We start from the raw sequence: 13,703 nt of genomic DNA, 5'->3' as shown, positions 1-13,703 counted from the left end.
TACGTGACTAGTCGACAAAGGACCTCAATAACATTGGCCGCTTGGCGGAGAAACCGATATTTTTTAATGAGTCGTTAATAGATTTGAACAAGAAACGTTTCAAGAGTAACCTAACTTGAGTTTCTTGAATAACTATCAGTAGATATGGAATTTGCATGGAAAGAGGGTTCTTCTTAATTACGCTAAACAGTTCATGTTTTCATTACATTCGGATGAAGTACGAATCAGCATAAAGGTAGCAGGACATAAACAGCAAGACGTTCAAAAACAGATAGAGCTGATTCATATTGTAGTCATATAATAATGTCTCATTGCACTATTTGTTTTAAACCGCGTGTCAGTAAGAATTGACGTACTGTCGAATGTCATCTGTGCCTCAAGTTATCTGCAAGTTAAAATTTTCACACTCCTCTTTCGATGATGTGGAAACTAATATTGGTCTGCAGTAGAAAAATCATAATTGGCTTTGTTGCACTAAATTATCGTTAAATATTGACAACGCAAAATTTATTACTTTGCACACTCCTAAAAACGATCAAAACTGGATGATTACGTAAATACCTTAGAGTTAATTTACTGACTAGCTCCAACCTTAATATTTAAGAACACTTTCACCAGTTGACTGTTGAATAAGAGATTTGCTCAAGGCAATGAGATCATAGCCAAAAATCGCCATTTCGTCTTCCAGAATATTTCACTTCAGTTTTATTGATCCTTTGTAATAAATGTTGTTGTAACGTGGGGCTACTCTACACTCCAGTTATCGTTTAGCGGAGGAAGGTTGTGGGACTCTCTTTTTCTTGTTACGATTATCATGTACTCCTGCTACTTTTAATGATTTTGGAAATGTGAAATTCTTTGATGCATCATATAGGAAAAATACAATAAATAGCAATTGGCTTTAAGATTCGGTCTTCGAATTGGGGTTGATGTTCTTGAGAACAACAATGAGTCTAAAAAACAGTCTTCACAACTTTAAGGGTTCCCAAAAATACTTTATCATTAACTTATATTCAATTTTCCATCGGATATTGCCTGTCTCGGATATCTCTCGTTGTGTCTGCTTGCTATTTGGGCCAACCTATAGCGATCTTATTTTCTACTTATACGCAGAGGAGCTTCAGTTTTCTGTTATTTTCTAGAGGAAATTGTTCCTTAATTACGTAAGCGGTTTCTTAGCAATTCCAAATTCACGTCTAGTACAAATAAACTATTTCCGTTGTATCAACCTATTCTAGTGTTACAAGCAGGGCCACTTTTCGTGGATATTACGCAAGATTTGATTGCTGGAGGCCACGTGCCCTGAATCGACTCGTATCCCGCATGGGCGGGGTACAACAGCACGTGACCACTGTGCGGAAACCGGCTTGCTTGCACTTTCGTTAACTCAAAAGTTGCATGCTTGAACTCGTAAGAGAACTTTTTTCTCACTAACCGAATTTACAAAAATTCAAAACCCGACTGAAAAAAAAAAACCATTTTTCTCGTAAACGACAGGAAGTGAAAACTGCTTTTCCGGCATTTTGCAAGGAAAATTATCCCCGTCACCTTTGGAATTTCGAAGCTCGGTCCGCATGAACTCGATTGTTTTCTTACTGCTATAATCGTAAGCCGGTTATTGTTTGCCGGTTATTGGTTGTGTGAACAAAATTTTACATTCCAGTGATGTCAGGTTTAAGCTCTTCCTCTGTTGCGGTCAATTCTCTGTAACAGCTGCGCTATTCCCTGGTTGGCCCAAGAAAGAGATGCCAGGTACTTTAAAGCTATGCACGCATTCTGCACACTTACGTGCAGAATTGAACGCAAGGTAAAATATCTTAGAATCCAAGTCAAACAAACTGAATGCGGATTAACTATTCGATTGCTAACCATTTTCTGAACGTGATCTGCGGTTTGAGATCCAATCCCCGAAGTTGAATGAGAGCTGAGAGGCAAAAGAGTGAATCGCGGAGGATTTGGAGCTAATGGCATAATGTTGTGTTGGTCTGGAGATCCTGAGGAGGGGCGCTGGGTCACTCCAAAGGAATGAGTGGAATGTTTGTCCAGGCTTGCCAAGACGCCAAATAAAACCTACAAACAAATACAAGAATGCATATATATGTATTTGTATATAGCTAACATTTGTCACGACTGTTTTAAATATTGACCTGAACCCAAAATGTTAACGCATTATTGACCGAATGCAAAAATGGCCGCCAACAAATTATAATTTTATCTTTGTGTTAATTAGCCTAACTAGCCTCGTTTTACAGCCTAAATTCTTTCAATTTTACGCGTGTGAACGAGGCTAATTAGGCCAATTAACACAAAGACAAAAGAATAATTTGTTGGCGGCCTTTTTGCATTCGGTCAATTCTCTAGTAATACATGGACTTCACAACGGCCGCACTTGCAGTACTGAATTGTTGACGGAATTCTTGTGTCATTACAACAAAGGTATACGCAGAATTAGCTCTTCAGATCTCTGTACAGGCCCTGAAATGGTACCGCATGAAATTACGTTTATTGTATAAATTAACGAAACATATGTGGTACAATAAATTTACAAAAATGAAATCAAATCAAAATGACCTATCAACTTCAACGTTTTGTTGTGGTGTTGTAAGTTTACAACGAATATGGAAAAAGAACTGAAGTTTAAGTCATACCCCACATCTCTGAAGTTGCCGGTTAAGGTTTGCAGCAATATAAGGGGTAAATACATCCAAGTCAAACGGGTCAACACAGCTTTCCAGAGAATCAAGAACTTGTTCACGACGAGTGGTGAAGTCGGAAGTGTCATCTTCGCCTCGGCCCGCCAAGATTGCCGTCAAGAACTTTAGATCAAATGTGACCTGTAGGGCTTGGTTTTGAGTAAGACTTGACTTCCTTTCCTGAATGAGTTTCTCATGACTTGATAAGACTCCACGTGATAAATTCGTGACAAGCTCATGTAATAATTTCCTGGAAAAAAGTAAACCCCCGGCGGGGATGCTCGTTGTCTTGCTTAGGGGTGGAAATTTCGGATTTTGGTCTCACTTCGGGTATCCTGGGCAAAACGCCATCATATGTAGCCCTGAGAGTTTAGGGTTGCACGCGAAGAAAATAAGTCGCAAATATAGTTTCTTTTAGGGGACAAAAACAGCCTGGGCCACGCCCAGATTGGTTTCCTTTAGAGGTTTAATTCATAATTTCCCACGAGGATCCCCGCCCCTTTCATATGCAAAGTACTCCCCCCCCCCCTCCTCTTTCCCCGGAGTAAACCTTGCTATAAAGAGTGGCCTCTAAGCCATGGAACTTAGAGAACTGGCGCATAAGTTAGAAAGTTATCGACTCCTTACTAACTTTTCACTCATTTTTTTCAGGGTTACAACTTTCCGCATGGCAGCATAACAGCTTTAATAAAAAGATCACCCTTAATCCGAGTGCATTACAACAGATTCGGCCCTTTACAAAGCAAGAATGGATCTTAACCCCGTTCTAACTTGAGGAACAAAACGGTAGGTCGCCACAGTAAGTAAATGCGACAGCACCTCGTCCTTGCAGGCCAAATAAAAGACCGAAGAATAAAGCTCTACATTAATTAGACATTGAATATATGTCGTATGGTTTGCCATGTTGTATGAGACGGGAAATTACAGTCCTTATCCGAGAAGACTCGAAAGTCTAACCATTTGCAGATGTAATTAAAAAGGCAACACATTCTCCTCAGTTATTTTAAGACCCTGAGTGTTGGTCCGGCCGGAGTCGAACTCACGACCTCCCGCATGACAGCCCGGTGCTCAACCAACTGAGCCACCGGTACCTGTCAACCAACCAACTCAACCAACTGAGCCACCGGTACCTGTCTAGGGCATGCGCCCCGATTCTGTTGAGTTCCTGGCAAAGACTGAACAGCAAAGATGTCACATGTGATGAAACCTGCCGGTAAAATATGATTAGTGCATGGGAACTGTCATCACAACTATTTACTTCAATTTGCTAAAGAAGCAAAAGATGACAATCGAGTTAGCATAATAATGGTGACGATAATAATGACAAGGATAATGATAATTGATAATCGCTGCTCAAGATCACAGTCTTCCTGCAGGCAGGGATCATAGACAATCCATTAAAGAAGAAAACACTGACCCCACCGCCACATGTCCCACTCTTGCCAAGAATGAATACACTGTGAGACTTAACAGAGTTGGAGCCATTGTACACCAGGGGTCGTTCCTGAAAGGTGTAATAACCCTATTCCAAGGATAAATGTGCCTTATTCCAGCACATTTATCCCTGGAATAGAGTTATTACACCTTTCAGGAACCGGCCCCGGAACATTTGAAAGAACTATAACATATCGACTAGGTGAGGTATCCCGCCTTCCCGTAGTGAAGAAAAGCGAGCCTTCACATGCAATATGAAAAGGCCCGGGTCGCTGGGTTGAGGTTTCCAAACGTTCAAACTAAAGATAAATGCCCGAATGAACATCACCCCAGTCAAGCGAGGTACATTTGCACCTTAGCATTCACATGGAGAAAACTCGCCCCACCTGAGCGGGTTACCCAGCCCGGCTGAGTGACCGGGTAGCCCGCCTCGGTGAGGTACCCCACCTCTCATGTGAACACAATCATACAAAAAGGAGAGATTGTATGGAGAGATTGGTCACCCCACCTAGGCGGGGTACCTCACCTACTCGGGGTCCCCCACCTCCATGTGAACAGGTCCTAAAGATTACTGGAATGAACATCAAGCAAAAACCATTATGGTCCTTTTGGGATAAGCCAATCAACACAGACAGAAGCATACCGCACAACAGACCAGACATCTTTGTTAATCAACATAGAAACAATGAACGTATCATGATTTGACGCGAGCATACCTTGAAAAAAGGAAAGTGAGGCTGGACAAAATAGCAAAAAAAAACTATCGGAATTCAAGGAGATGAAGACAGACGTCGGGAGGTTGTTGAACATGAAACCACTAATATTCCAGTGGCAATCGGGGCCCTTGCCGTTGGTCTCATCAAAAGGGGATAACAAAGGATGGATGCTCATGTCCGAAGAATAACTAGGAATGTTAAACATTGCGGAACAACTTCAGAAAATACCCTTACTTCAGACGGCGCACATTCTTCGCCAAAGAACTGTCCATAAATTAGACATCGCCAATGCCCTCAAGTGCACGGATTGCACCTGGGAATGGGTGACTATGAAAGGCAGATAGAGGCATATCGAAAGGTTACCGCTCTTTATTTTACTTGGTATGGTCTCGAATTTAGGTTTCTTTCTTATTGATAAAGTCAGCACTTCCTTGGTTCTAAGGGCCGCAGTTGCCGTTAGATCAATATGCAATAAAAACATGGATACTAAAGAAAAGATTAAAAAAGGATCACGGCGAAACAAACTGGGTAAAACACTGGAATTTAACTTTTGAAGAATAATCAATTTGAAAGTTCTTTAAGAAGAATTGCTCAACGTCACTTTTTTAACAAATGGAGCTATTTTAAAATATTTCCCTAAAAAATTCCATTTCATTAAAATTTCAAAAACTCGCATATTGGATACACTATGCTGTTACTGATTTGAAATGAATGTTTGCAAAATAAACATGGCCGCTCGGGGAAACAAATTTTATGGCTTGGAGTGCTGACAGTATCTCTCAAGAGTGAGCGAGATACTAAATGAGAAAGTTATGAAAAACAAATTATGATAATGTCAAATTGAGCCATGAAAATGATAATGTAGTAAAGAAAAAGTATATCACAGCAAAAAAGTATCTTTCGAGAGAGGGGAAGCTCGCTTTTCATGGGATAATCGTGTTAGTTACCACGGCGACACCTATATTCAAACATGTGAAAGATAAAAAAAATATCTTCACAACGCGAGGTGAAGATATGATTTTTTTAGAAAAAGGAAATCTTAGTATTTAATCAGTATCTATACAATAAACTAAAAAATACTCATTTTCGCGTGCTCACGTTATTTTCAAAAAGCTTAACCCTGACCTTGGTTGGTCATTTCACGTTGTCATAAATTTTGCTGAGTATGGAAATTAAATCAATATAGTAAAATACATGTCGCAGGTGCAACACGATTGTTTTTTCCACATTAAAGCCATTACTATGTGGCGCTGTCATTGCTGTAACAATCTTCTTTGTTTAAAGTCGCTCGTGATAATGGAATGGCAACATCAAGCAAAATTCAAATTACCTGAGCAGGTACTCGTATAACTGATTCCACTTTCTTTCCTTCCTCAGACTCCTCTTCAATCTTAATTTCTTCCCAGTTCTGAGAAAAAGGTTTATAAAGAAATGACCTTACCTTGTATAACTTCGATGGAAAGTCAATATTGATGATGACGAAGGCAGTAGCTTGAAATTCAAATACAAACTTGTCATCCACGACCAACATAATTTTGCCAGAAGTATCAATATTATGAGACGACGCAAATACTTAGATCAGTTTCATATTAATTTTTAAAAGCTTTTGCCACAGGAAATGAGCCCAACGCTAGGAAAAAAGTCAAACTTCGAAACCGAAGGTAGAACCTCGTTTCGACTTTGTGAAGGAACAGGCAAATACCTAGTTCTTACTAACCTGTTTAGAGAACCGAACTGTACGTTCTGACGCGTGAGATTAGCAGACGATATGACTCTCTGCAAAGTAAAAAGTCTCTGAAGCGGATTCAAGGCCACCTTAAATTTTCCTAAAGTGAAGGTGGCTCTGAATTCGCTCCAGAGAGCTTCGTTGACGTTTGCAAAGAGTTTCAGCTTCACTGGCTTATACCTCCCCAGAAACTAAAATTGGCGGTTAAACGGGTTCATTTAGGAAATATGCGCATTTAAAGGCAAAATACTGGATGTTTTGAGGTGGCTCTCCCGTTTCCATGGTAGCTTACAACGCCACGATATTGAGCGCATCTTGTTAAACAATTACTCCGCTTTCAAATCGTATCATAACGTCCTAGCTATATGATGATACAGTACAGTTTTATGGAAGTGTTGAAACAGTTTTAAGATGGGGTTAATTCTGTGTTGTGCTGGTGATGCATGCGGAAAAAATTCTGATTTGCAAAATGAGATCAGCGCAATGATATATGCACAGAATTATGATAAATAAGACTCACAGTCATTGATAACAAAGGCATAGAGTGGCCACCAAGAAGCAACCACGCTTCCAGTGAAGATAAGAATTGAACGGAGATCCAATCTCTCCATAACCTGCCAACAGAGAGAGAAAAGGAACAAGTGATTCGGTCACGGAAAAAATGTCATGGCATCACCAGCATCAGTTACGAGATGACACGAAGGTTCTAACTCTGGTAATAAGCAAGTAAATCAGACGATTATGATCTCGAAAGCCAGCACTGAAACACTGGGCAGTGAGCTACCAAATACCTATTAGTGAACAAGCATTTATTTCTAATTCCAAATTGAGAACCTCAGTTGCGTGATTGTATTAATAAACTGCTTAGCCTCTATTTTATATCGTTTACTCAAGTAACTCTGGAGTTTGGGTGTAAGGCAGCAAAGTTTTTTTTTCTTTAACGAAGGGATGGCGTTTCAATGAAAATAGAACAGTGGATTAATGGCAGTCTAGAAAATCAAAATATAACATTCCAAAAGATTCCAACACGACACTTTTAAATCTCAAACGTTTTCGCAAAGATAACTGCGTATTACCTGTATGCAGAAAAGTATCGCTCTCTCAGAGACTTTGTCAGCTCTGCCATGTTATTGAAGTTGTCTTGTTCCTCCTACAAAACAAATGAATCGTTTGCGTCTGGAGTGTTGCTGTAAGTCAATTTGGCACAAATTGAAGACTAAACTAGACCAGAAAAGTAGTTATTAGAGAAGATTTATAGGATTAGGGTTGTATTAGGGTTAGGACGTTGTGTTCACCCGGGAAAAAGACTGAAGCAGCCACTCAACCTTCCACTACCCCCCCTCCCCCCCCCCCCCCTCCCACGATCCCACATTATATAAAATCATTTCATGCACTGCCCTGTAAGAATGTAATAGATTTCTAGCCTGCTAAGTTGCAACAATATAAACTCAAGTTTCCGTTCTCACAAATTCACAAACCTTCTTTCTCAGAGAGCTTGAGGTCTTTGGAGTTCTGTTGCTAAATTCAAGAAACATGAACTTCTTAAGATACGTTGTTGTTTATACGCAACATTAGAAAGCTTACTACGCACGATTTTCGTGTCATTAGCGCGCGTACATTAGCACGTGCGCGTACAAAACGCAAGAGATTTCCCTCAAACTTAGCCCGATAGCGAAAAATTCTCCTTTTCTCTCAAACGAGCACGGTGACCCCCGATTTTTTTTCAGGTATTTGCTAAGAACAATCTAATAAAGAACATATTTGAAGAAGAAAAAAAGTTTGATAGTAGAACATGAATTTTTTTGGAAAACAGTTCCGTACTTGGTGTATTTCGGCCAAGGCGAGGACTTAAAGGTAACCACGGAACTGTCCCAAAAAGTGCACTATTCCTAAAACCAGGCAATCAAAAACGGCGTAAATGAAGCAATACTGCTTATGTGAATAAAATAAGGTTTATTTTCAAAATAAAATTTTAAGTAACCAAGACTTAATTCTGTATGAAGGTGATTCGAATTTTTAACGCGCAATCAGTAAAAATAACCCATTTTATGAGCCTGCTGACGCGTAAAAAAGCACGGTGACCCCATTTTTTAATTGCATTTTTTTAATGTTCATATCTTGAATGTTAATTATGCCAAGTTTCCAAAAACGTTTGATAGTAGAACAATTTCAAGGGAATTACCTTAAGCAAGGACGACGAGGATGGCTTCGGGAACGTTATAAAAAAAAAAAAAAAAAAAAAAAACACCACTTCGCGATTATTCGAAGTCGATCGTCACGGAAAGCGTATAAAAACTTTCTTGGAATAAAACTGCGATGAATGCAGTAGAAGTCAAAATTCACACGTCCTCCGCTCGATTGGGAACTTAAGATCTACTACGGCGACGTGGATGAAAACATCACCTCAAAATATAACTTTTGCACTATCGCAAGCCTTTCGCGACTATTCCGTTCACGTCGTACAGTGTGGACGAAGCATCCTCAAAATAAATTGGTACCAGCGGTTTCAGAGTAAAAATAGATGAGAAAAGTTTCGCATTTGTGAGGTTAACTATCAATAGAGTTATTTCAGTAGAGTTATGACCAAGATTTTGGACTGTCAAATTCCTGAATTCGGGATTTTGGCAGTCGTTAACTCTAACTCTACGACATAACTCTATGAAAATAACTCTAAGAATAGCTGTCCCCTGCATGTGTATGCTCACGTTGTCCTAAAACCTCAAATTTGGTGACTTCACGTCGTTGTTGTGCAGAAAAAAAATATGAGCTAAAATGCGTGCCGCACGTGCAGCACGATTATTTTCCACTATTTTATGGCATTTTCGTCGCTGTCGCCGTCGCCGTCGCCGTCTTAGATCTTAAGGTCACTATTTTCCGGCAGCTGCAGGACGAGAACGGCAAAGAAGTGTACCAAAATTCATACGCGGGGCGCTAAGGGCCATTAATTTTACCCATTAAACCAATTGCCTTGTGGTGTTCTCTTCCTCGTCAAAGTAAAAATCGTTGTTACAGTAGGTATGGTTCATCTGTCATCAGTGTTACGCAATCACTTTTAATGTTCTCACGTGTCTTTATCTCTCGCATTGACTTGATTCTGTCTAAATATCTGTGTTCCCTGTTAGTGAACCGCGCTTGATACATGGTGGCAGCGGTACGTAAATCGTTAGGAAATAGTTGTAGCTATATAATTTAGCGCCTTACACAGTAAACCCAGAAAAAATGCCTGGTCAGGGCTCAAACTTTATTTTTGGCTTTGGGAGCACTTGTGCTACCAGGTGTATATTTCTAGGCGCAAAGCTGAAAATGTTAGGAGCACAGCTTAAAATATTGGAAGCACCTATAGCGTAGATATCGATGACGTCACCTATTGATATCAATGTGCCAACCAGAGCCTTACTGGATGGCAAAACAAAGGGTTCTTTTGTTCTGTAGTTGGCAAGTTTGAATATCGAAAGAAATTGAAGCAGAACTTAAATACTTAAAAACCGGAATAGATACACAACTTCATAATTTTATTTTATTTTATTATTTTTTAACATTTCCGTGTTGGAGTTAAAAGAAAAAAAACAACTTCATAATTGATAATAGACGCGAACTTCAATGATTCCATCAGGTCAACAAGATCATGCAGACTTTATGCTGTCGCAAATGGCAGAAATGAATTGTGCGCATTTGACGGCGTTGTCGTAGGTTGGATCGATGTCCAACTCCATTCATTTTATAAAGCAAAAGCAGCGGCTGCCATTTTGATTTCTTTTGTTTCGAAAGACATTATGGGATGTTCTAACCCTAGCCCCCTACTATGTGCTTGGTTCTTTTCCAAATTGACTCTCGTTAAAGTGCTGATGGCAAGGAAAGCGACCGGATCCGCTTGGATGTCGTTGTCTCCCCGTCTAAAAAAAAATTAATGGATGGCGGAAAACAGACTTTTCCGTGGCCCATGCAAAAGGTAACTTGCGTATTCAAACTGCGCATGCCCACCTGGTAACCAAGCTCCTTTAAGCTCTCTCTTTTATAGATTCTTGTAAACGACATGAACAAAAATCTAACCTTGTTGTTGCTCTAGATTTGTAATCTGCTGCGTTGCCTCCATCCACGACAAGCGTAATGTGACGACACTGTGCAATCAATGAATGACACAGGCGACCAACAAAAAGAACCCTGTAAGCAACACGATAAAACTCACATTTAACTAATTAGTTTCGTGATGCAATATTTGAAGTAAGTTGAAAGGCTTTATTGGGGAATCGTGCAAACGAAATGAAAATTCCTCTTTCTCCAACGGTGAAAAAGCACCTTTAAAAGCAGGAAAGGAAAGTCTTGCACATACAAAGAGGTTAAACGTAGCCCTGGTACTTAGGCCAGATTTACAATGAATGTAACAGCACTGGCTCGATCACAGTGACTAGGAATACTTATCAGCAAACGCCGTAGTTAATTCGGAAGCAACTTCAGAAGAGAGGCTTTAGTTGCACGTATAAACTAAAAGGAATAAAGCCATCATTCAAATAAACGTGAAACAGTCAGCCAGTTGCAATAGAGCTAAATTAAAAACAACTCATCACTAGGTGACAAGACGTGGGATAGAGAATCTTTGCAGCGCTTGAATGCGTGTTTGCCATCTCATCCGGGAAAAGAACCTTATACAAACAGTCTGAGAGTGACTGACTGACTGTTATCTCCGGCATGATAATTATTATGAGTTCCATTTAAGCCCATTCTTAAATTCCCATCATTCCTTCAGCCTCTTGCATGTCGCATGTGCGAGAAAGGTTCTTCTAAAATACTCTTTGAAAGTCATTGGACAACGAAGAGATGTATTTTTTCGATGGTGACTCGGGGATGCTCGGAAAAAAAACCGAATGCTCCCTTGCAGGAGTCGGACCAACGACCTTTCCGGCGATTGCTAGTTCGGATAATCGACCACGACAGAAGATTCGTGGAATCTAAGACATTAAACAATTGTCTCGCTACACTACTGGGACTGATATTGCCACGCGGTCAAAATCCTGCACCTTCCCGCTACATGTAACGAAGGTGATATGGGAAGAAGCCAAATAGCAACACTGATATAGCAATTAAAACATTCAGTAGGATATGAACATTCATGCGGACTTCTAACTTGACATCAGTAGAGTCTGGACGAAATCGAAAGAGTAGACCGAATGCGCACACCTACATGTTCGCTAAATACCTCGTACTAGCCGAGTTCAAGTGTCGTACTGTAAATTAAGGCCCGCGTTTTTCCCCTTAGATTTTCGGCCCAACCGCGAAGCACGCGGGCCATAAATCTAAGCGGAAAAACAAGGGTACGTAACGGCAAAATCTCTGCGCGAATCAGCCACGCGGGAAAGAAAACTTGTTGAAGGCAAGCGAAGGTTCAACCGCCATAAAGATTTGAAAAACGATAAAACTCCTTGGCTTTTCAAAATAGTTGCTCGCAAGATTCAAACCGTTCTACATGTTTATGCAACAGAAAAGACATGAAAAACTTGCTAGAGAGTGTTTTATTGAAATTTCAAATTTAGCGGGCCGCAATGTCTATAGAATACTGCCCAATAATTTAGCCAATTACAGCGCGCGTACTATCTGAGAGATTTAAGTAAATTACATAGGTGCAGCAGGATTATTGAAAATTTTCTGTGCTGAGTGGTTGCCCTTGAGGTGATTAATGATTATGAGATAATCACCTAAGAGGTTTTCTCATAATGGCCGCAAGCCGTTTTGTCGAGGTGAAGAAGAAATTAATTGTTTTTAAGAAAATGCATATTTTTCAATTATTTTTCGAATAATTGTTCAGTAATCCAACATCATCAAGAATCAGTACTTTACCTTCACGTCGTCAAATAAAACTCTAATCGACGAACGTGAGTCCCTTAAACCCTGGAAAACACTTACACTTTTACGATACCTATATGATCTCTCTTTGCCAAATCAAGAGTTTTTCAGGGAACAGGGACTTAGTAGTACCACTGGGTCTCTTTAATGAGCCAGAGAGGAAAATATAAAATTTCACTGGTCAAAACCCACAAGTTACGGCAAAAGTAAACTGTCACCAAGTTCAATTACCGGTCAATGCAAACAGTGTCGAATGGCTGCGACTTGCCAGAAATTGTGCACTCTGAATTAAGCGATAATTTGTCCCTCTGGGTGCAAATTATGTCATCAATATACTCCAACAGCCTGTAAACAAAACGCAAATCGAATGAGTGTTCACAAGTAAGCTCACAACTCGTTATTACTTACCTGCTCATAACCTGGGATGACAGTACCCGTATTTTGCAAAAATCATAACAGAATACACACTACTTTCAATTAGTTTGCAACGCTTTCGGCAAATACTAACCGATTAATAAGCGAGCGGGAGGGCCGTACTCGGGAAAATGGCGCTACGTCGTGGGAGTACGACCGAGGGCAATATTCCCCACCACGGTCCCGAGAAAGTGAGGTTAGCAAGTTGTTTATTATACGCATAGTTTCTTTGAGCGATCGGATACTTCTCAGATTGGTGAATGTTCGTAACCTTCGTCTTCCATCAGCGAACTTTGAAAGGTAACCTTTTCCATGAAAAACTAAATGTCGCTTGCCGTAATTGTACTGTTGTGATTAAAAAAATAATTTATCTTTTTAAAAACTTTTGTGTTTTGCTCAACTTGAATTTCCCGGGAGAGAGAAAAAATACGGAAACGGACCATTTTCATGGTAATGGTCCGTACTGTAAAATCCCGACCGAAAACCAGCCAATTAGCGTGAGAATTGCTTGCCTCATAGTAAAAGCAGAATATTCAAGGCGTAGCATGAAAAACCATTTCATAGTTATAATTTAACCCTGCCTTTCTTGTCATGACAGTAAAATAAAAATAAAAAAATTTTAAAGATACTTTTTATTTTGTGAACTGATAGCGAAACGGGGAAACTTGAAAAGCAGAAATGACTGCTTACCGCTGGGAATCGACGGAGTACGTTTCTTATGTTCTCAAGGCATTAACTTCATCTGCTTTGAGTCTTCAATATTATGAATGAATGACTTTTTTATGGTAAACAAGTAGAGGTTTACATGATATGATGGAAAGGTACAATGCACCCATGAGAAGGATACAATACAAGTTGCTTGGCAACTGAAAACTGAGAGTC

At 39.9% G+C, this 13,703-nt stretch overlaps 1 protein-coding gene across 1 annotated transcript in view; it reads right to left on the bottom strand.

The window, feature by feature from the left end:
* LOC137992698 (conserved oligomeric Golgi complex subunit 1-like) overlaps positions 1 to 13,703 on the bottom strand; it is a 47,931-nt gene that overhangs the window by 1,060 nt on the left and 33,168 nt on the right. Inside the window, exons 19-27 of the mRNA XM_068838181.1 lie at positions 12,639 to 12,752; positions 10,620 to 10,730; positions 8,048 to 8,087; positions 7,646 to 7,719; positions 7,090 to 7,183; positions 6,174 to 6,251; positions 3,824 to 3,900; positions 2,649 to 2,943; positions 1,870 to 2,070 (exon numbers count right to left, since the gene is read on the bottom strand). Of these exons, the coding sequence (XP_068694282.1) occupies positions 1,870 to 2,070; positions 2,649 to 2,943; positions 3,824 to 3,900; positions 6,174 to 6,251; positions 7,090 to 7,183; positions 7,646 to 7,719; positions 8,048 to 8,087; positions 10,620 to 10,730; positions 12,639 to 12,752 (1,084 nt within the window). The remainder of the gene's footprint in view (positions 1 to 1,869; positions 2,071 to 2,648; positions 2,944 to 3,823; positions 3,901 to 6,173; positions 6,252 to 7,089; positions 7,184 to 7,645; positions 7,720 to 8,047; positions 8,088 to 10,619; positions 10,731 to 12,638; positions 12,753 to 13,703) is intronic.

This window comes from Montipora foliosa, chromosome 2, assembly GCF_036669935.1.
Source record: "Montipora foliosa isolate CH-2021 chromosome 2, ASM3666993v2, whole genome shotgun sequence".
Taxonomy (NCBI): Eukaryota; Metazoa; Cnidaria; class Anthozoa; order Scleractinia; family Acroporidae; genus Montipora; species Montipora foliosa.
The sequence above is the reverse complement of the archived record's forward strand: the minus strand, read 5'-3'. Positions and strand labels throughout refer to the sequence as shown.